This window comes from Sphaeramia orbicularis, chromosome 7 (genome assembly GCF_902148855.1).
Source record: "Sphaeramia orbicularis chromosome 7, fSphaOr1.1, whole genome shotgun sequence".
Classification (NCBI taxonomy): domain Eukaryota; kingdom Metazoa; phylum Chordata; class Actinopteri; order Kurtiformes; family Apogonidae; genus Sphaeramia; species Sphaeramia orbicularis.
Genome location: NC_043963.1, coordinates 40556420 through 40581556, shown reverse-complemented (window position 1 = coordinate 40581556; position 25137 = coordinate 40556420). Strand labels below are relative to the sequence as shown.

General features: G+C 37.0%; 1 protein-coding gene across 2 annotated transcripts in view; it reads right to left on the bottom strand.

The window, feature by feature from the left end:
- The window catches only part of klhdc8b (kelch domain containing 8B), a 536176-nt gene that overhangs the window by 412933 nt on the left and 98106 nt on the right, over positions 1 to 25137 (bottom strand). Inside the window, exon 2 of one of the 2 annotated variants that reach the window (XM_030139050.1) lies at positions 23607 to 25015. In XM_030139050.1, coding sequence (XP_029994910.1) covers positions 23607 to 23997 — 391 coding nt within the window. In that variant the 5' untranslated portion in view covers positions 23998 to 25015. Of the gene's footprint in view, positions 1 to 23606; positions 25016 to 25137 lie in introns of those variants that run through there. The other variant, XM_030139051.1, reaches the window with a different exon arrangement.

The window sequence follows — 25137 nt, the reverse complement described above, 5'->3', positions numbered from 1 at the left end:
TGATGAAGTCACAGGCCTGGAAGAGCTGTCTGTTTCAACCCCTAGTGCCAGGGCCAAGGGGTAGGGGTAAGGGTGAACTGTGATTGGGCCTAAGACTCGTCAGCTTAAAGTTCCCATGAAACAGCCAGCAGAGTGTGTGGAGTCAAAAACCAGTATTTTAATAAAAGTATTCATTTTATAATCAAAATATTCATTTTATATTCAAAAATATTCATTTTATAATCAAAAGTATTCATTTGCATGCCAAAAGTTGAATTTCAGTATAATGTGACGGTTGTAACAGAATAGTTGACTTTTTTCCTGGGAGACCCACAAAAGAACGAAAACGTGTAGCCATCGAAGGAACACGTGAATTTATGCAAAGTTACAAAACGGGGCAGGCAGAAAGAACACGTGAGCTCATGGAAAGTTTTGGAAAATGTGGTGTACAAAAGAAGTACACGTGAGTAGAAATTTTTGAACATTCTGGGAAGTACCTTACATTTTCTGGGAAAAAGTTACATATTTATTAGGGATGCTCTGATACCGATACAAGTATCGGGCATTGGCTCTGATACTCAGTGTGTGTACTCGTACTCATAAAAGATATCTGATACAAATGCACCGATACCACTTATGGCCGTGTGACATTCACAGTTCAGTGCAGCAGGTACGCAGCAGTGGAATAATGTGTGGGGAGTGTGAAGAGTGTGGAGATTTTTTAAAATAAATGACGGTGATAAAAGTAACGCTGACTGTAAGTAATGTTAAAGACACAGACGGACCATTCTGTCCGTCCTCTGCATACATTCCATCCATTTTCCAGGTGCTGGTGGATGCGTACCCAGACAGAGTCAGACACCGGGGGTATGGAGCGGTGCGGACCGCTGCCAGCGGAAGTGAAAACGAAACTTTTCACTCATTTCTCTACCTGCTGAAGCTTCGCTTTTAAACCTTACTACCGAAAATGCTGCAATATTAGTATCACATTAGTGTTGCCTCTGTCGTCTCCATGTTTGCTGTTACTGACTTTCTTCTTCTCAAAAAAACTTTACTCTTCTTTGTGGTATTTGTCCAGTATGGTTAATTCAGAACAGCGCCCCCTGGTGTATTAATTGAGAAACGCTCATTCCAACACATTAAATGTCAGTAGCAGCACTTTGTTCCAGTCAGACTAATGACAACGACAATAAAGCACATTTACAAAAGGAACTAAGATCTGGAATGGGATTATTAAGTACTCGTATCAGTACTCGGTATCGGCAAGTACTCAAATGTAAGTACTCGTACTCGGTCTGGAAAAAAGTGGTATCGGTGCATCCCTAATATTTATATATGGCAATCAAATACTGGGACCAATCCTGACAGACACCAAAAAGACCTTAGCCTTTTGGAGACAAGCTAAAAAGGGGTGTTTCCGACGTGACTAGATTAATGTTCAAAATATGATAAAAAATGGGTATGGTCTGTAGCTAAACCCAACCTACTTTTGATGATATAAAAGTGGTCTCCCAGAGCGAAAAGTCAGTTGTTTCTGCAGATGTCAACTCAGTGTTTATTTTGTGTATGAATAAACACTTTATGCGGCTCGCATTCTGCTCAATCTCTGAGTTTGTCTTTGGCTCTGTGTGACTGTTACTCGACGAAGCTCCACTACATAGATGGGAGTACAGACACATAAATACAACTGGGGAAGACTGTCAAAGAGACCCGACATGTCTCCCACTTAAGGTCGTAAATTTTACACGACAAGGGCTATTTGCTTTTGCAAATATAAGAATTCCCTGTGACAATATCAATCCTCTATCAGCTCAGACTGGTTGATTCACCTGTGGAGCAACAAACATTACGATCCAGCAACGATCTGTAAATGATACTTGGCTCACATGCAGCATAGATCGACTACTAATAACATGCAGGTATGAGAAAACAATGATTTTCCAGGATAAGTGCAAAACTACTTTTTATGTCCCATTTAGGTCAGACACTGGTATATAAGCAACATATAAAGCAGGGTAAGTCCTATAAAAGCATGTAAGCATCAAATTTGATTTCATAGGACCTTTAAACCCTTAGTTAAAAGGTTATTCCTTCAATTACAGTGAGCATTGTACCCACCCAGAGGTGATGGTTTCACAGAAGACAGCTTCGAAAAGAAAGGTCAGAAGTGATGCAGCAGAGCCAGTTGTCCTGACATTTTGACACACAGCATCAGTATCACTGGATCCTACAATTCCCATAATGCACCTTAATAGCATCTTTCACTGTGTGACAGCTAAATGTGAGACAAGGCTTGTTGGAGATGAACTGCACCCTGCCTGGAAAGAGGACAGAGCAAGTTAACTGTCAACTTGGACAGTTTACTACAAGGACTTTACAGACCACATTCAGAGACAAACTACAGCTGCAGATGTTGCATTTGTTAAACAATATCCACTGACTTTTAGAAAGATTTTATACTTTACACTGAAGCTTATTTTGAAATTTTAAGTACCATTGTTTTTATTTTCACACAACATTAACAATGTTTGAAAACTCATGCACATTTCTTACACTGCAGAGAAATTTAGAATCAATCCACAATGAAAAAGCAGCAACGGTTATAAATAGTTTTTTTTTTTTTGGTTTACACATGAACATAGTTTCTTACTTCTTACAAGAAGCTATACCAGTGATTTTCAACCTTGGGTCGGGACCCCTGAAATTTCTTGTAATTGATAAAAATAAAATTCAGAAACTTACTAATAACAAATATATGGTGAGTTGAGAGAGACAATCACAATACATAGAAGACATGACAAACTGTGAAGCTGAAACTGAAGCATTGTGGTTCTGTTTATCTGTCAAATGTTTATTGTGGCCGGTTTCAGATGCTGCAGCTCTGTCATAATTCATAGTTTTAGTTCTTGTTTGTTCAGTATTATTTGTCAGCCTTGGTAATCCAAACTGGACTGACTGTACATATCCTGACCAAGGAAAATAAAATTCTCACTTTGTGCAGTAATCTACACCAGGCTTTTCTGCCTCCGTCCATGATAATATACATTACATAGACTAAATGTCATCTAAAATTAATGTTTATTTGCAACATAGTATAGCAAACTATTATATGATCAAAAACAAATTAATGTCTCTGTTTTGAATGTCTGGGGTCGCCAGATATTTGTGATGTTAAAATGGGGTAACAAGCCTAAAAAGGTTGGGAACCACTGAGCTATACACACATTTCTGACTTTTTTAGGCTGATTTGTATTTAAATGTCTTAACCTATGCCAAAGGTTGGTTATTTCTGGAAGTTTGATGTAAAGTTGGAACCTGAAGCTGGAACTTTTCAAATAAAGTCTTTCTCCTTTTCCAGCTGTAAGCAGTTTCCATCAGCATTCATTTTGGGAATAAACCCTGACAGCAGCATTCATACTAATCACATCTAAAAAAAATCTGTATAAATTAAGACTTTCTGCAATATGTGACATTTCTGGTCGAAACTCTCAGCCGAAAAAACTATTTCCCATGATGCATTTAACTCTTCCACTGTCATTCTCTGGAGTGCAACCCCAGAATGTGCAGCCGCCTCAGTCTCATAGGTTTAAGGCTGACGCTATCCTTGTGACATCAGAGTACGCTGAAATAAAGTTAGACAAACCAGCATGTATCAAGCACTGATCACCAGATGTCTGAGATTTGTGTGCAGTAGGGGTGGAACGGTACAGAAAAATTTCGGTTCGGTACATTTTTTCGGTACAAGGGTCTTCGGTTTGATACATTTTGAATAGGGATGCAAATTATCGATTAATCTATTAATCATTAGTTGCTTGACCTTATCAATCGATTAATGATTAATTGATAAGCGGCGATTTTCCTGAGAACCTGAATTTCTCTTTCGATAGGGTCTATAAGAATAAAAGCTAAATATTGTTTATATACAGGGTGGGGAAGCAAAATTTACAATATTTTGAGGCAGGGATTGAAAGACAGTGTATGACCAATTAGTTTATTGAAAGTCATGAGAATTTATTTGCCACAAGAAAATTTACATAACAGAAAATGTTTTTAATCTATGTGTCCTCCTTCTTTCTCAATAACTGCCTTCACACGCTTCCTGAAACTTGCGCAAGTGTTCCTCAAATATTCGGGTGACAACTTCTCCCATTCTTCTTTAATAGTATCTTTAAGAAAGTCGACATTGCTGTGTGATGTTCTATTGGTAGCATGTTCTAAAACGCCCCAAATAGCAGAATCCAGAGGGTTTAGATCTGGGCTAGAAGGCGGCCATAAACATGATTCCCAAAAATTGCAAAAGTTGGATTTGTTGCTGTTGTCAACAAGTGTTTTGGTGTTCTTGTGTAAGATTTTAACTTCAAATCATATTTTACTGCATTTCTAACGGTCTTGTTGTCTACCTCAAGTTCAATTGCCATTTTTCTCATGGATTTGGTTGGATCCTTTAGGATTTTGGATTTGAGAGCTTTAATAAAAGCTTTGGTACGTTTTTTGTTGCTTCCTCTACTTCCAGACTTTCTCATAATAGTTTTGCTCATAGTCATTCTCTTCTTTACATTATAAACAGTCTTTATGGACACTCCAACTAGTTTTGAAATCTCCTTTGGTGTGACGAGTGCATTCAGCAAAATCACACACTCTTTGACGTTTGCTTTCCTGATTACTCATATGGGCAAAAGTTTCTGAAAAGGTATGGATAATAGTGTGTTTGTGGGTTTGTAGATCCGATTTGTAAGTTGTGTTAATAAGTTGACACCTAATATTGTAGACATTCTTATTTTAATTACACATTCCAAACTTCAAAATTTCAACAATATTATGTTTGTGTAACATTGTGTGTAATGCACATGTACAAGTGATAAGTTGAGGCATAATATTGTTAAAATTTAGCTTATTTTTTTAAGATTTTTTTTTTTCTGGTTATTCACATCTTTTTGGTGAAAAGATAGTTTGTAAATGTAAATATCTTCATAATTCAATTTTTTTTATTGCACTAAAATGAGGAGAAAAACTGGGAGTTGTCATTATTTATAGGTTTTTATGCTATTATTTTAATGGTTTGGCCCACTTGAGATCAAATTGAGCTGAATGTGGCCCCTGAACTAAAATGAGTTTGACACCCCTGTTATAAACCATCAAAATATGGCCCATTATAAGGTAAATTTTGAATATTTAAAAAAAAAAAAAAAAAAAATCATCAAAACAGAAAATCTAAATTTCTGAAAACTGGTAACAAACTTTGTAGACATTGTCCACTTTTTCTATTTTCCTTTTTTGTTATATTGAGAATTTCTTTCCTGCTATTTTTATTATACTTAAATGGAGCAAAAGTAACACCCAATAATTTCCCCCTGGGGTTAATAAAGTATTCTGATTCTGATTATTCAACATGGAACCACCTCTGCCTCCTTTTGAGCTTGAAAACAACCCCGAGTGTAGAGCTTGTCATTTTCCCAAATTGCATAATCTGAGTTTGATTTCCGTGTCATTGGCCAGAGTCAAATGTCATCACTCATCCTCTGTTCAAGCTAGTATGAAAAAAACAGGCTAAAATTCCACTCAAAATTCACAGAAAGTCCAATGAATTCATAAACATCTGCTGTCTGCCGTGACCCATGGGTTTCATTTACATGAGGCCGGTTTTCAGTGCCAGCGCATATATTTATTCACGTGAGGTCGAATACATTTGAATGCAGTATCAGAAATGCACAGAGTCATGTTGGAACAGGCTGAGGAAATATTTGTACTTTAAATATTATCTCTAAAATAATATTAAAATATGCTGATATCAATAACATTTGCATAAACGAAATGACTGGAAACATACATGGAAAAAATGAACTCTCAAGTCATATTAATAGTCATAACTATCTGCACTGGATGTTTTTAGTGGATTTCTACTTGTTTTGTTGTATCACAGAACAGATTATACATGACATAAAAAATAATCCCTGGCTCACGTCATAGTAAACATTACGCCTAACTCTTTTTGTGTTCACACGCATAATTGTGCAAACATACGAATCCTGACAGTTTGACAGCACCAGTAGGAGGATGTAAACACTGTAGGCACTGTGTGTGTGTGTGGGTGTTCTGCTGGATCAGTGGTCTGAGTCACATGCCTTGGAAACGTGACGCACTTGGTTAGAATCTAGCTCGCTGTCTTCCAACAAATCCTTTTTATTTATTTGGCTGTGATCTGGGCAGCAGTGACAGAAATGACAAAACAGAGGAGGACAAATCTCTTGATGTCCGAGTCACTCCTCAGATTAAACGAAAACAAAATGGCTTTTCCATCAGTCAAAGATAAGTTGTACTTAAACTAAAAACACTTGGCAAATTAGGATTCTATGATATCAGTACCTCATATTATGCTGTTTAATTTACTTTGATTTGTTACAAAAAGGAAATGGGTGCTTCTATGAAACTGGTCTCTAAAAACAGGACAGAGGGGCTAAAAATTCAAACTAGAAGTTTGTAAGCAATTTGGTTCTATTTTTAAAAATAAATATTAACTGAGAAAAAAGAGAAACGATTTTTCAGATAAAACACATTTTTATATTATTTTTATACAAAAATCTGCATGTAACACGGTAAAAAGGACACAAAAAATTACATGCTATTATTTTTTCGAATATCTTTTTATTCTCTCACAGGTACATTTTGGAAATCAAACTAATTATGCAAGGCAGAGTGTTTCACAAAAATGTTGCAAAATCACAATTTATTTGTGTTTAAATGGGCAGGTTCCGCAGGCAAGGCGAGTGGACACAATGGGTTACACACGAAACGTGATGCACTTGGTTAGAATCTAGCTCGCTGTCTTCCAACAAATCCTTTTTATTTATTTGGCTGTGATCTGGGCAGCAGTGACAGAAATGACAAAACAGAGGAGGACAAATCTTTTGATGTCCGACTCACTCAGATTAAACGAAAACAAAATGGCTTTTCCATCAGTCAAAGATAAGTTGTACTTAAACTAAAAACACTTGGCAAATTAGGATTCTACGATATCAGTACCTCATATTATGCTGTTTAATTTACTTTGATTTGTTACAAAAAGGAAATGGGTGCTTCTATGAAACTGGTCTCTAAAAACAGGAAAGAGGGGCTAAAAATTCAAACTAGAAGTTTGGAAGCAATTTGGTTCTATTTTTAAAAATAAATATTAACTGAGGAAAAAAGAGAAATGATTTTTCAGATAAAACACATTTTTATATTATTTTTATACAAAAATCTGCATGTAACACGTTAAAAAGGACACAAAAAATTACATGCTATTATTTTTTCGAATATCTTTTTATTCTCTCACAGGTACATTTTGGAAATCAAACTAATTATGCAAGGCAGAGTGTTTCACAAAAATATTGCAAAATCATTCACAATTTATGTGTGTTTAAATGGGCAGGTTCCGCATGTAATGCCAGTGGACACGATGGGTTGCACATGAAACCCGGAATGAGACTGACATTCATGAAAAACCAGCATGTCTGGATTAGAAAAAACACTAGGATCATCCCATTTAACACGGTGTCTTTATTTATAGCAGTATATAAGACCATTTCATGCACCGTCGCCCCCGTTCATTGTCCTTCATTATCCCACGTTATGATTTGTTCAATATAATTTTAGGGATTGTTGCAGGTTTAACTGAAAAGTTGCAGATAGGTTTTAAATAAAATGAGTAAAATAGTCTAAAATGCACATATGTTTTACTTGTGAAGAAAAACTATTAATAATGAGCACTGCATTGCGCCAAAAAAAAAAAAAGAAGAACACACCACACACATTATATCTAAATATATATGTATATCGGTACTGTTTTTTTCTTTTCTTCTATCATTACGAATTTAGTTTTTTTCATTCAACATTACAGTTTCCTTCTTTTTTCTTTTATTTCTACATTTTTCATTTTCTGTTATTTTTCTTTCCCCTTTTTCAACTTGTGTATTTATTTAATGTTATTGGTACCTAATTATCACGTGACATGACCAGTGTGTCATGATGTAATGCGTACATGTCTCTTTTGTGGTTTCCTGCCCTGATGAAGACTCCTCAGAGTCACAGTGCGTTGGCGTATCTACTGCTTTATGAAGGATTTTTATTTTTATACTCGGTGTCTCTGACTTTTTTTCAGACTGCCTATTTCCAAAAGTACATTTTTTTCAGAACCAACCTTAACCAGTTGTGACAGTTCTTCCTTCCTTTGTTATTTTTAGGTTTTGTTATGTTATATATATATATATATATATATATATATGTATAAATATACTGGGAGCAAGGATTACGCTGTTGGGGGCTGACAGCAAGGGTATATCCACGAAAACCCCTCATTCCTCTGCGATATATAAATCTATCCACGATAATTGTTAGGAAATTCATATGAACTCAATTTGATCAACATCAACCTGATAGTAGCAGAACAATGGTAATGATGAAAATAATAATAATAATAATAATAATAATAATAATAATAATAATAATAATAATAATAATAATAATAAAATTAAAATTCAATGAAAATAAACCAAAATAAAAATAAAAATAAAATAGGGATGTAACGATATGAAAATTTCATATCACGGTTATTGTGACCAAAATTATCTTGGTTATTATTATTATCGTGGTGTTGTTGAAATTGTGCTCAAAATGTTCAAAAAGTGCTAATACACACACTGAAATAATTTCACCAAGTTGTATTTTGAAAATAAATAAATAAATAAATAAAAAAATAAATAAAATCATAGGCACAATGTACTCTGTCTTGGCTGAAACATTCAACATTCATTCAAACGTTCATTCTGTTTTGTCCGTTTTTCAGTACTTTTGATATTGCCTTTATATACTATATACAGAAATGTTTACTATACCCATGTTTGGTATCTTTTTTTTCAGCACAACTTCATCTAAGATGACAAAGATCACAAAGATGCTTAATGAACCTTTTCAAAGACTTTAAAAGTGAATATTGGTTCCAAATATTAGGTATAGAAAATTTTTTGCTAATTTGATTTTGAAAAATTTGATCTTCTCACAAAATTGATTACATTTTTGTGACTTTATCAGTTGATTTTTTATATAGTTCTCACCCAAAATAGGTTTTAAGAGAAAAAAAAAATCATTTTCTAACAGGATTCCTGTTAGGTACAATGGTGTATTCACCGCAGATGTAGCAGAATACGTCAGGCTTATTTTTGCAAGATCTTCTAGTCGAAGCATTCACCTGTAATATTAAAAAAAAAAAAAAAACATTAATCATAAATTGGCAAAAGTAAAATCTTCAGAACTCGTTTATTGCAAGAAATATGAAAGAATTTTGTATCATATGATGTGAAAATGCCCATAAATGTAAGCAAAAATGTTAAAAAGCCAATATGTAGCATAGTTCAGAGAGTTGACCTGATTGAGCAAAATTAATGTGATTTTTGGATTCAGCACACCAAAATTATCCTAAATCAGCTCAAAAAACTTAAACAGTAAATTTGTTGTTGACCAGTGTTAACAAGGGAGGAGAAATCCAACCAAATCTGTCCCATTATCGCATTCACACAAAGGATAAAACCCTTAAACTCCAAACTTGATTTTGGTGATATAATTATGCCCTTCTTTAGAGTCATTTCATATATAATACATTCATTTAATACGTACTCTATAATTCTGTAGATATGAAATTAGTAATTTCCAGGATGTATTTGTTTTTTATCTTCATACCACACTTTCACATTCACTAGATATGTTTAGTTGCATGTCACAAGCTGAGTTACCAAAGTGTTATTATTTCAATGACGCGGTAGGGTTTAAAGGCCACTGTCTGTCACATTATGCAGCGTCTGAACTGGCTCACAGCTCTGAACCCCCCCTCAGCCTCACATCTAACCTCATTTCATTTCTGTATCCCTTAAGGGCAGACGGAAGCTACAGGATTTTCACCAGATGCAGCTGCAGGTGAACTTTCTCAGATGTGACTGTAGGCAGAAATGTAGAAAACGGTTTGTCAAAAGTTTTGTGTGAGCCCCCCCCCCCCAGAATTCTGAAAAGTTGGTTCAGCTTTAATAGTGATGTGAATTGTATTTTACAGGCACATGTTTTGCAGGGTTAAGTGTGTCAAGTGCACTCCTGAATTCAAGCAAGTTCTTTTTCTATCTTAGGAATCAGACATAAGCGGATATAAACACATATACACACACAAACACACACCTGTTAGAGTTGGTCATAGGACAAATAAATGCCAAAGGGCAATAGAAAATAACAGGAGTGTGTTGGCTAGAGGCAAAAAAAAACTAAAAATCAATTGCCTCTTTACTCCAACTGCCAGAGGAGGACTTAGAGAGGAGATGTCAACTTCATTTTCTTTTAGGGCCACATTCAGCCTAATAAGATCTCCAGTGAGCCAAACCAGTCAAATAATAATATAATTAGCAATGCACCGATTCCGATACCAGTATCGGGTATCGGCTCCGATACTCAGTGTGTGTACTCGTATTCGTGCTTGTAAAAGTAATCCAATACAAAAGCACTGATACCACTTACGGCCGTGTGACATTCACAGTTCAGTGCAGCAGGTATAGGTGGAATAATGTGTGTGGAGTGTGAAGAGTGTGGAGATTTTTCAAAATAAATGACGGTGATAAAAGTAACGCTGACTGCAAATAACGTTAAAGAAACAGTCAGATACAGACGCAGCGTTCTGTCCGTCCTCTGCATACATTCCATCCGTTTTCCAGTAGCTGGCGGATGCGTACCCAGACGGAGAGGGGTACGGAGCGGTGCAGACCGCCGCCAGCAGAAGTGAAAACGAAACTTAACACTCATTTCTCTTTTCTCTACCTGCTGAAGCTAAGCTCTTAAACCTTACCAGCGAAAACGCTGCAATATTAGTATCACATTAATGTTACCTCTGCCATCTCCATGTTTGTTTGTTGTTTGACTTTCTTCTTCTTCTCAAAAAATTTTACTCCTCTTCGTGGTATTTGTCCAGTATGGTTAATTCAGAGCAGCGCCCCCTGGTGGATTAATTAAGAAACGCTCATTCCAACACATTAAATGTCAGTAGCAGCACTTTGTTCCAGTCAGACTAATGACTACGACAATAAAGCACATTTACAAAAGGAACTAAGAACTGGAATGGGATTATTAAGTACTCGTATCGGTACTCAGTATCGGCAAGTACTCAAATGTAAGTACTCGTACTCGGTCTGGGAAAAAGTGGTATCGGTGCATCCCTAATATTTATATATGGTAATCAAATACTGGGACCAATCCTGACAGACACCAAAAAGACCTTAGCCTATCGGAGACAAGCTAAAAAGGGGTGTTTCCGACGTGACTAGATTAATGTTCAAAATATGATAAAAAATGGGTATGGTTTGTAACTAAACGCAACCTACTTTTGACAATATAAAAGTGGTCTCCCAGAGCGAAAAGTCAGTTGTTTCTGCAGATGTCAACTCAGTGTTTATTTTGTGTATGAATAAACTGGTGGATTAATTGAGAAACGCTCATTCCAACACATTAAATATCAGCAGCAGCACTTTGTTCCAGTCAGACTAATGACAACGACAATAAAGCACATTTACAAAAGGAACTAAGAACTGGAATGGGATTATTAAGTACTCAAGTACTCAAAAGTAAGTATTCATACTCGTACTCGGTCTGGAAAAAAGTGGTATCCTTGCATCCCTAAATATAATAGCAGATAAATAATGACAACTCCAAATTTTTACCAACACCCCCTGAAGGGGAGGCGAGGGATATTGTTTTTGGTTCAGTTTGTTTGTCTCTTTGTTTGTTTGTTAATACCCTAGCAGCAAAACTATTGGTTGAATTCACACCAAATTGGGTTTATAGATTGCCAGTGGCCCAAAATAGATCTCATTATATTTTGGGAACAGTAGGTCAAAGTTCAAATTTTTTAATGAATTTTTTAAATCTTTTTTTTTCCCCCATTCACTTATAATGGGTGAAATTTCAAATGTCTGTAGCAGCAAAACTATTGGTTGAATTCACACCAAATTTGATTTATAGATTGCCAGTGACCCAGAATAGATGTCAATACATTTAAAGTAGGTCAAAGTTTAAATGTTTTATTAAATCTTTTGTTTTGTTTTTTTTTTTCCATTTACTTATAATGAGTGAAATTTGAAATGTCTGTAGTAGCAAAACTATTGGTGGAATTCATACCAAATTTGATTTATAGATTGCCAGTGACCCACTATAGATGTGGTTACATTTTGGGAAAAGTAGGTTAAAGTTGTCATATTTTATGAATTTTTAAAATATTTTTTCGTCTCCCATTTACTTATAATGGGAGAAATTTTAAATATTTCAATTTTGTTTCAATTTACTTCAAACTTGGCACATCTATAGAGGCAATTGATATGCTGACATCACCACATGCATAGACATGATAACATCAGCTAGATCGATGCCAAAATAAGCTACAATACATGCAAGGGGCGGGGTTTGTTGTGCCTGACACCACTTGTTCTGTTTTTTTAATACAAAAAACCCCCATTAATTTATGAAAATATTTACATTTACAAACCATCCAAGCAAAACAGATGTGAATAACCTGAAAAAGCTGAAACTGTGCAATTTTAACAGTATTATGCCTCAAGTTATCATTTATATGTTTAAGAATTGGATCTACAAAGACATAAAACATTTAGTAACAAGCAGAATATTGTTAAAATTGCACTTAATTTTCTGTAAGTGCTAGTTCTTGTTCTAGTTATTCACATTTTATAGTTAAAGGATAGTTTGTTAATGTAAATATTTTAATAATTTTATGTTTTTTGCAGTAAAACAAAGAAAAAATGTTGAGTTGTCATCATTTATAGACATAATGGAATATTATTTTTTAGTATTAAACCAAGAGGGCAAACCACCTTTTTTTTTTCTCGACTGGAAAAAGGTGGTTTGCCCTCTCCAGGTCGGTGGGGAGTCTTTGCCCCAAGTGGAGGAGTTTAAGTATCTTGGGGTCTTGTTCACGAGTGAGGGAAGGATGGAGCGTGAGATTGACAGATGGATCGGTGCAGCATCTGCAGTGATGCGGTCGCTGTACCAGTCTGTCGTGGTGAAGAAGGAGCTGACCTGAGAGGCAACGCTCTCGATTTACCGGTCAATCTACGTTCCTACCCTCACCTATGGTCATGAGCTTTGGGTCATGACTGTAAGGACAAGATCCCGGATAGAAGCAGTCGAAATGAGTTTCCTCCGCAGGGTGGCTGGGCGCACCCGTAGGGATAGGGTGAGGAGCTCAGTCACCAGAGAGGAGCTCGGAGTAGAGCTGCTGCTCCTCCACATCGAGAGGGGCCGAGGTGGCTCAGGCATCTGTTTCAGATGCCTGCTGGATGCCTCCCTGGGGAGGTGTTCCGGGCATGTCCCACTGAGAGGAGATCTCGGGGAAGACCCAGGACACGTTGGAGAGACTATGTCTCTCGGCTGGCCTGGGAACGCCTCGGGGTCCCCCCAGAAGAGCTGGAGGAGGTGTCTGGGGAGAGGGAAGTCTGGGCATCCCTGCTTAGACTGTTACCCCCGCGACCCAGTCCCAGAAGAAGCGGAAGATAATGGATGGATTGAAGTATTAAACCAAGAGCAACATTTGGAGTCATTATTCATAGGTTGTTATGCTGTTATTTAATTTGAGATCACATTGGTCTGTATGTGGAACCTAAACTAAAACAACTTCAACATCCTTGACTATTAATATCTTCAGTGTAATTCAGTGTAATTTTTGCACTTTGCAAATTCAGCCTGTTTGACTCCACTAATTTAGAGAATCAGAAACAGTAGAGCAGAGAAGTCCAATGAATGAATGAATGACATCAATATAAGACTGAAATGAACAAGACTGAAAGTACTGTCAAGTTTAAATAAACAATACAACCTCTGTTTAATTAATTCCACAGGACTGACTGGTATTGCAGCTTCTCCGCTACATCACCATCCTTCCAGTACAAGGAGAAAGGACGACAGTACTTCAATACAAAAAATAATGGGTGGTATGAAACACGGGGTGCCCTTTTTTAATAATACATTTTTATAGACTTTCCAGTTCAAGCTGCAGTTGTTTAGAAGCAAACAGCACCTCAGTGTATTACTTTTGCTCCACTCAGCAAACATGAAAACACAAGCGTTGGAGCTGTTCATGTTCAGCTTTTCTCTAATGAGCGTTTTTTTCTTTAATGAGTGTGACAGAATCCACTTAGGAAAGTGTTGTGAATGCAAGGCTCTCTGCACAACTTTGCCGCTTAGACTTGTTTCTGGACTGAAATCCAAGTTCCACCTCGCTGCTCATTACTGCACAGTGGTGAAAAAACACTACTCTTTGGCAAAAAATAAATATTGATTTTTTTTTTTTTTTTTTCCAAACACACCTGAGATGCTGAACATATAATATTAAAGAGGTGTTGATAAAAAAAAAAAAAAAAAAACCTTGGCTATGATATTAGTACTACACTTTCAGTTTTACAATGTATGTATGTATATAAATGCAACACTGGATTATCTAATTGTATGGTATGATTGTTTTAAATTATGTATATTTTATATATATTATATTTTTATGTACAGTATGATCATTTTAAATGATGTGTATTTTATATACAGAGTGGGGAAGCAAAATTTACAATGAACATTTAGTTGTTTTTTCTCAGCAGGCACTACGTCAATTGTTTTGAAACCAAACATATATTGATGTCATAATCATACCTAACACTATTATCCATACCTTTTCAGAAACTTTTGCCCATATGAGTAATCAGGAAAGCAAACGTCAAAGAGTGTGTGATTTGCTGAATGCACTCGTCACACCAAAGGAGATTTCAAAAATAGTTGGAGTGTCCATAAAGGCTGTTTATAATGGAAAGAAGAGAATGACTATGAGCAAAACTATTACCAGAAAGTCTGGAAGATACTATTAAAGAAGAATGGGAGAAGTTGTCACCCGAATATTTGAGGAACACTTGCGCAAGTTTCAGGAAGCGTGTGAAGGCAGTTATTGAGAAAGGAGGAGGACACATAGAATAAAAACATTTTCTATTATGTACATTTTCTTGTGGCAAATAAATTCTCATGACTTTCAATAAACTAATTGGTCATACACTGTCTTTCAATCCCTGCCTCAAAATATTGTAAATTTTGCTTCCCCACCCTGTATGTGGTATGTTCGTCTTAAATGATGTATATTTTATACTTGTACTGCAATGTTGTGGAGGAGCCCAACTAGGGACTGGGGTTGAGAAATAGTACTAGCTATAAAATCTATATGCATCACATCAGCTGCAAACTTGTAACTATGTTTGACTGCATTGTCCCTGTCAAATAAATAAATAAATAAATAAATAAATAAATAAATAAGGTTGCAGATGCTGGACAAGAGAAAGCCAGAAAAAGAAAACTGCAGAAGATTTGGTTTTATATTTTATGAAATTCTACAGAAAATGAAATATTATGTTAAGGTACGTTATGATAAACTAGTGTCACATTATATTACATCATAAGCTGTTATGTTAGTGTCATGTTATACCATTTCATTCTACACTATGCTGCGGTATGCTATGCTGACTTATGCTACGTTAGTATCATGTTATGCTACACTTCATTACGTTTCACTACATTACCTAATGCTACGCTATGCTATGTTAGTGCTATTGTATGCTGGTCATGTCATGTCAAATTACGTTATATTATGTGATTTTTGTGTGATGTAGCCTCTGTCTGAAACAGCGGCTTCCCCATCTGAAAACTCCTACTCTAACGTGATTGGACAGCTTCCAGGAATTCAGAGTGTCTGTGAGACATGCTGTGAGCGTTCCCATTCTACTATCGACCCCGACATCATGACATAATATATACAGCATGACAGAACCCAACAAAAGCATAATAAATCCACATTCATTGTTAATGTTTTTGGGTTCATCACAGCCAAGGAGCTTCCATTCCTCTCTGCTGCTTGTTATCATTTCTTTTGCGGTTACATAAACAAGGACATAAATAATGAAGATTTGCTAAAAGGAGGCCAGACTTTAGCCTTGGCTGCAACTTTTGGATAATTGCAATTTTAGGATTAACTATGAACTTTTGCAAATTTCCCTGAACTCTGAAATTATTTTTGAAATGCACAAATAAAACACAGTATCTGATTATAATAGCAGGAAAAACACAGATCAGCATTCACTGCAGTAAATGTTTATTATTGCCATTTCTGCAATACAGTATAATATATATTAAAAATGCACATCACAGAAATAGCCCCTTAGTCTGTCTCTGTTACTGAAAGGTCATATTGATTCTGTGGTTTATCAGGTAGGCACTCAACAGCATGCAGCCTAAGATGTAAACACAGGAAGCTACTGGAAATAATCTTTCTGCTTCTGTCTTGGTGCTTTTCTGAGCTTCGTTTTAACCCATAAAGACCCAAACATCCACCAGTTCCTCTTGATCTAATATGTTTAATACCTATTGACCCACTAATCCTATCAATACATATAAATAATTGGTGTAAAATGTAGTTTGTCATCTTTTAATGGTCATCAGATATGACCTATTTGGACGTTCAAAGGCTCCGTAGTTACCATGGAAACACTGTCATCTTCTATAACATTGATTCAGCAGTAAAACCCATGGAGTTTGATAAATGACAGTCTTTGTAGACACTAGTTTTTAGATTCAGTTATTGATATATTTGCTGAAAGAGTTACTTTTTCTTTTGATATAACCTCTGAATTTACTGAGTTTTCGTGAGCATATTAACCCTTTCATGCATGAATCAAGATTTTTTTTTCCTGAGTGCTTTTGTTTCTCTAGGCATTAAAAACACAAAGCGACTGAAATTTTTATTATGAACCTATTTTTTATGGAGTTGCAAAAATGTCTCCTCAGCTGGACACTGCATTTAATTCTGAAGCAAAGAAAGGTATTTACTGATATATTGAATGAAAACTATGAAATAAAAACATTTTAACGCAGTAAATCTGATGTCTTCTCACATTTTAATATACTCTAATACTAGCCATTACTCACTTTATGGAGATAATATACAAAAAAAACTTTTTCTTGAAAAAAAAAAAAAACTCTTAATTGCAGTCTACTAACAATAACACACAATTGATTTACACTCAAACATGTTAGTGCAGATCAGGTTTATCAGGAACAGCAAAGTTATAGTGACGGTATGAACTGCAGTGTGTGGGATGACGCATGAGTGTCCACTGTGTTGGCTGATATGGAACTAAAACAACAAAATCCATGAATATACAAGAGAACAGCTGGAGAATAGCGGTCCACTGTAGTGACCACTCTGCATGAAAGGGTTAATTAAAGAAAATTATCAGAAAATACATGATTTTCAGTGAAAAATGTAAAACACAGAGGATAATATTAAAATAAATGTAGATAAATCACTTAAGAAAGGTTAAATAGAGAGAAAAAATCATTTAGGAATTGCCACAAAATTAGCACAGGGTCTTTATGGGTTAATTTAATGTTTTATATCACTTTGGCCTCAATAAGCTGTATGTTTTTGTCCTTCAATGAATCCCTCTCTCCTCTCTCCCCTTCCTCTTTTGCCCTCTCCTCCCTTTTTCATGACTCTCCATGCCTCTGTGCCGACACACTCAGCCTCAGACAGCTTGCACACACCTGGGGAATGAACATTAAGGCCAGTATGTTTATTCAGCGGAGGCAGACTGTATGACGATTCCCTCTTCTTCATGAGTTCTGCTTAACACTCTCTAAATACATACCAAGAAGCACACATACACACAGTCATGATGGTAGATATGTAAGTACACAAACGCCTACGTACGTTCCAATACAGCCATTTGCATAATCTCAGGACTGCTTGTACATTTACCCAAATTAAGCACCAGTTTTATGACTCGTGTGAACAACAGTGTGAGCGACTATCGATCTCAGAGCCTCTGAAGCTTAATCGCAAGCGAACAGCTCCTACTCCGTAGACACTTCAGCAGCTTTACACACACTGAAAAGCTGGAAAGTGGCCTCTCCCAAAACAAGCAGCTAATTATTTATGTCACTTTGCCACTTCAGAGAAATGGGTTTGTTGCTGATGTGTTGTTTCAGAGGTTCATGATGTATTCATAAAACTTGCCACATATCCAACTCACACTATCACACTCACACTATTGAAGCACAGGCACAAAAAACACCCACACTTTGGAATAGCATGTAACCTCCAAGCCATCAGTTTGATCAATAAATGTCCCCCTGTGCCTTTTCCACCTGTACCCCACCAAAACATGACAATGACAAACTAGACCTAGCACTATATACAGACTGAAACACTCTGCAGAATACATCCCTTATGGATGTACATCAGTGACGATTTCTCATTGACTGCAAGGGAGGCCCGGCTTCCCCTAAAATTACGAAAATTAAATGGTTAAATATGTACTGTTGTGTTGACATTTCATTGACTACAAATGTGCTAGAACACGCTCATCTCAAGGACGAGTTCATTCAGAATCAGCTTTATCACAAACCAATGGACTCGATGTTGTTCACTTCTCATCCATTCCTGTTGCGCTGCTTTCTCATACGATCTCTGCTAAGCGCATTTACCCGTAGACGCTCAGCGTCCATGCACTTCAATGGGACTGAGTGGAACAGTTTTTTCATTGCCTCAAAACTGGACGGTAATTGGATAAATGCCACGATGTTGTCCCGCCCCAAGACGCCGGGCGTCTCTGGGGTGAATGGAGCTGTGGGCGGAGCTCGGGCGGGCTAGACGCCAGGATTCTACATGCTGATTGGAGGATCAGTCAAAAGGCTGAATCCTGTTTGATTGACAGCTATTTTCAGATCTACTCCTTCACTTGACAGAGTTCAGTTTAATACCGTCGCACATTCTGCTGTGAAATCCAGAGAGAAACCACAACAAAATTACTTGTTCATTTCTTGCACTGTAAATAAAACACACTCATTGTACTTCCTTGTTTCAATTTAACATAATTTCAACGTTTTCTTGTTACTTGGTACGATATGACCATTTTCTTAAAAAGGAACGGAGGGCCGAATTTATGTTTAAATAACTTGACTTTTTTTTTTTTTTTTGATGTAAACCGACAATAAGCTTCCCCTCTCTGAAAGACGAGCAGCCGCCACTGATGTACATTGTTTATGTATTTCTTATGTACAGACTGGCACGGTGAATGCACAGTCCATACTGCAGTAGGGCTGGGCAATATGGAAAAAAATCATATCACAATAATTTTTTCATGTCAGATGATATCGATATGTATCACGTTATAAATCAAATCACTATTTTTGTCCAGCTGAAATTTTCTGTTACTCATAAGTTAGTTGTGAAGACATCAGAAGGTTATTTTTGGTTTAAATATGATTTATTTTCTGTCAGAGGTTGAACATGACAGATGTGCTGAAGAACATTATACAACTGTTTCAGATAAATAAAACAGGTACATTTATTTAAAACTAAACAAAGTCTGACCAGCAGGCAAAAGGTTTCAAGTTTTAAAAGAGAACACACACAAAACAGACCATCTTCATGAAACAATACCAGGGGTATATACTTGGGGGTGCGTTCCGAAACTGCCATAACTGGCGTAAACCAAAAATGAAACTTAACATGTTTTGATCGTCCAACTCCTGGCTTCTATGTCGCACCCTTCTTTTTAATAACCTGGTCACCTGAACTTTTGGTCAAATTTACTCCCGAAGGAACACTCATTACCTCCCGCTGCAGTCCAAACATTAGCGTGTGTGCTGCGGCTGCTCTTACGCCTGTGCCGTGTGCATCAACCTAACTTGACGTGACTAGCGTGATTGGTTCGGCGTGGCGCTACTTAATTATGATTGGCTATTCTTATATCTGTCAAAATTGTATCGAGCATGTCTCATATTTCTATCCATTGAGTTAGCTCCAATATAGAAATGTCAAAATCTGTAGTGATTTGAATGTCCACTAGGGGCTGACTCCAACAGTGAGTCAATACTAATAGACCCCCATGGTAAAATTTACAGATTTACAAGTGAATTAAACATATTTGCAACCTGCTGCAAAAAAATGGTTAGGTCTCCATAGTTCATCACCACCTTTGTGATAACTACACATAAGGGGAATTCACCTGTTTGGATTATCTAAAACAAAAAGTTATCAAAAATTAATTGAGTTCCTGCTGTGATTGACAAGTGAATGTCATTAACGTCTTCCATATACTTTACTAGCGTTAGCTCACCTTCTGCTCTTGTTTGTAGATTAAAATATCATTATTTATAATTAGGGCTGTGTACTGGCAAGAATCTGGCAATACGATACAAATCACAAGACTAGGATCACGATACAATATATTACAATATATCGTGATACTGTTAAAAGGCTATTTTTTTGTTTCTTTTTGAAAAATGATTATTTCCTGGAAGAATTGAATTACACCAGAAATATGCACAAATACTAAACACATTTTTATTTGATCACAACAGGATCTAATGCCACATCACAAAATGTTCCTGTGTTAAAACTTAAATTATGTTTTACAGACATTGCACATTATTTTTGTGCAATCCCAACAAAGGAACTAACATCTGCCTCTCTCAGACAGTAAAATGTGCTTTTAGGATGCTTCAAATAACCATTATTTAATAAAACAGTGTTAAATAATAATAAATAAGATATAAACAATAAAGAAAAACAAAAAACAAAAATGAACCTCCATCATATCTGCATTTGAATAAATACCTAAAAACATCAACACAGTACTTTTTAAAATCAATACAGTACTGTGAAATGAAATATCACGATATATTGCAGAACCGATATTTTCTAACGCCCCTATTTATAATTATTTTTATTTCCTGAGAGGCAGTTCTACTGTAGTTGTGTTTAGGGAGTTACATCAACAAGACCATCAGAGGGTTTTGTCGTGAACATTACTGATATTTCATTGCAATAACCAGCCCAACATAGCTGCATTAGCTGATTTTAGCATTATTTCATATTAAATTTTACGTTGCGTCAACTAGCCTGCTGATTATCTCAGGTGGCCAATAATTGTGTCTTCATAATTATACGTGATCACATTTACTACAGAGCTGAAAATACTTAAAGGTATTTATTATTAGGGCTGCATGATATTGAAAAAAACTGACATTGCGATTTTTTTTTTTAACCCTGCGATATATATATTGTAAAATGAAAAAATACTCAGGAGGAAATAATAGCTGTGTGGTGCCGATGTAAATGGTCAAAATAATTAGTTGTGTTTCCTTACGTTGTGGCAACAGGTATAAGGCACTGTCGACACAGAACGTGTTTCAGTATCATCCTTCTTGTAGCTGAAATAATTCCAGATAACTGACGTTGCTTTTCTTTTTGGCATCGAGTCTTAGTTCTTGCTGATTTTCTCTTGTTCGTTGCTCATTTTTCAATGCAACTCACTCCATGTGCAGGGGCGTGGTCTGCTTTGGCGAACTGATTAAGAATGATTGTGATTGGTGGATCGCTGCGTGCAGTGTGTGTCAGGTCCCCAGGTTGAAATTACATGACAACACGTTGAGTTCATTTGCCTCCTACATTGCAGGAGCTGCGATGTGACTATTGCACTCACGTACATTGCGATGATGATGCTCAATTGATATAGTGTACATACAGCTCTATTTATTATTACACTGTTTCCTACGTTGCACATCTCCAAGTCCATTCACTTGTTTCTATAAAATCAACATAGTGACGGCAAGGTCGAGTACACTGAGGCTTCAAAATTGCCCAGTGGTTCTGTGAGCTGCAAGCAGGTTCATCCACTATTTATATCCAGCCTCTGGTTATCTCTATTCAACCCATCATACAAAGTCTGTACTTCTGAACTGTACAGGCCGCATAGCCTAACTATAATACAGAATTTCAACAATCAATAATACAAGGTCGTTAAAGGAAAAACAGAAATCAGAGCAGCCTGAAATGCACAAGTGTAAACAGCAGATGAAGCATTATTCATCTATCACCCACTAACTGTAGGATGAAGGACATAAGAATCAAACAAACCCAAAATCAAATGTATAAGTCTGTATCCAAGGTCTGTCATCCCAGAGTAATGATAGACTTTAAAAATTTAACAGTTATCGCTTTGTGTCAAAATTAAATAAAACAGTACAACACAGTGCAAATACACACACAGAAGATTCAACTTTAAAACCAGCAACTTTTTAAATGTACCCCAAATCTGCCAGAAGAACACGCTCCGACCTCATCCAGTACTATACAATTCACAATTTTGATACTGGAAATGTTCAACTTCTGTTCTAAATCGAGTGCTCATCCCACTGCCTTTCTTCAATCAGATACAGTCAAGAGAAAAAAAAGAAAACGGGATCTGTCAAGCGTAGTAGTAGGTGACAGCAGAAACAGTTCAAAATGTCATGGGAAAAGTTTTAAGCACAACATTCAGCTCATTATCTCGACACTCTGAATTAGGGTCTCCAGGATTCAGAGTTGACAAGCAGTCAGTCCCTTGAGAACGGAGGAGTTAACTTAAGCAGCTAGAGCGTAGATAATTCATTTGCATCATTAAGATTCTACAGTGCAATATCAGACAACGGATAAAACCACAGTTACATTTAAAGCACTAGTCTTATTAGGTAATGTATTAGGCAACTGTACAGAGATATTCAATGTTTACGCTGCAAAAAATCTAAATCTTACCAAGTGTATTTTTTTTTGTTTCTAGTCAAAATATCTCATCACACTTAAAATAAGACATAATCAGCTAAACAGTAACTTTTCAGTGAGATATAAGAACTTATTTTTAGGCAATAGATCTTAAAAATCTTATTTCAAGAAATCTTAGCAAGATAATTTTCACTTGTTACATTGGCAGATTTTTTTTTTTTTTTTTGCTTTAATTAAGCAAAAAAATCTTGAATTAAGCAAAAAAAAAAAAAAAATCTGCCAAAGGAAGAAGTGAAAATTATCCTGATTAGATTTCTTGAAATAAGATTTTCAAGATCCATAGTCTAAAAATATGGTAAATGGACTGCACTTATATAGGGGTCAAAACACGGTATTCGAAATCTCTCTGACAGGACATTTTAGAGACAATCTGACAGATTAGTGTTGCTAAATGACTCACATTTTTGCTTTTAAATAATTTTTTTGCTTTAGTTGGACCATAAGGGATTATCCAAAACAAGGAGCTACTTTATACTGAAATAAATGTTGGAATGGTAATCAATTAAACTTCGCTCTCTGACGGCGCATTTCTATGTTTTGACCCATTGTGCATTTTCTACACCTTCATGGTGCCCAAAGTGCTTTACAAAGCCTCACATTCACCCATTCATGCACACATTCATACACCAGTGGGCAGCTGCTGCCATGCAAAGCACACTTTGACATGTGGACAGTTGGAGCCAGGATTCAAACCGCCAACCCTTCGGTCATTGGACTCTTCGGTTATTGGACAACCTTCGGTTATTGGACGACCTGCTCTACCAACTGAGCCACAGTCACCACACTGAAAAGTTACTCTTTAGGTGATTATGTCTTATTTTAAATGTGATGAGATATTTTGACTAGAAATGAGAAAAATACACTTGGTAAGATTTAGATTTTTTCCAGTGTGGTGTGAAAGCGTATTCTATATTCTTACCTTTCTCCACAGCGGTGACACCCATAGACGGCTGGCCCAGGCTGGCTTTTGTCTCCCACTTGCCCTCATCAGGGTGGTACATTTCCACAGAGGCCAGAGGAGTCTGCTGCTGATTCATTCCCCCAAGGATCATCACCTGGCCCCCAAGAGCCACCGCCGAGGCCCCCGCCCGAGCAGTGGGCAGTGGCGGCAGCTGGCTCCACGTCTGGCTCTCTATGTCCAGGACCTCAACACTATCCAGGGGCATGCCGGTCTCGCTGCAGCCCCCCAGTACATAAAGCAGGCCTTCGTGATAGACTGGTGTGCAGTAGACTCGGCGCTGTGACATGGAGGGGAACTGCTCCCAGTACAGGGACTTGACAGGACTCACCGCCATCTCCTGCACAGGCATGTCTCCAGGACCGAGAGGAGGGGACGCACCATCACACACCGCGCTGGGGTGGGGGGAGGTGGAGGTGGATGGGGGGGTGACACAGAGGTGGAGCAGAACTGAGTGAGTGCAGGAGAAACAAGCAGAGACTCAAGCTTGTTTCTGTCTGTTCCAGCGACCACCTGAACCTCTGTGTTTACACAGGAAGAGAGATACAACAGTAAAGAAAAGGGGGCAGGGGGGGTTTGAGGATGCTGGTGTGTGAGGGAGTGAACAGAATTGAAAAAAGGGAATGAGACGAGTGTCTAAGTCACTCCTCAACCAGATGTCACGACTCCCTCTCTATCCCAATGTTTTATTCATCCAGCTGTTGGTGTTTTCAAGCAGCCATGCCATCTGCCCTTCACTTCCCCCTATTCCTTCTTCTCCGCTTTATTTCACCGCATCCTGCTGGAAGTTGTAGTTTGGTTAAGGGTTTAGTTTGCGAATATTCCTGGGAGATGACACTTGTGAAGAGAGTCCTGGGATTTAAAATTTAATCCCACGAAAACCTCAGAGTTGAAAGTGAAAGAATTAAGAAAAAAAAAAGAAAAAGGGCGAGTGTTGAGATGGCACTGGATCAAAGACCGGGCAAGACGACGCTAAGGAGTGCTGACCTTCACAAGTCCCAGATAATCCATGAAAAAGCCTTTACGGCAGACAATTTTATACCTTCAAACAAAAGGTAATTATTCAGGCAAACGGGTCCTCGTAGGTTCGGCTCCACTGCCCCGTTTGCAGCCTGGTGATAGGGTGTACAGTAGGAAAAAATCCTCTAATAAATGAGGTAAAGACTTTAAAATTAAAACTCTACAGGAGTGTAATAACTGCAAGACTTCCGTGAATTTTCAGAAAGACTTTCCTGCCTTAATTAACCAAGAATCCAAATCCCACAGCACCGTCCTCGTACTTGTTGTCAGGCACCGAGCCTTTGGAAATGTGTGCTTTGCAGCTCCCTGGTAATTTTGGAAATGATGAAGGTCCCTTGGTGAAACTCAACCTGGAAGAAAGACAGCAAAGAAAAATAGGTGACGAACCAGAATATAAATAAAAAAAGTTGAATTCTTCTTCAATTGCTGAAAAGATGCAAGGTTTAACGCTAGTATCAGCGGTTATGTTAGC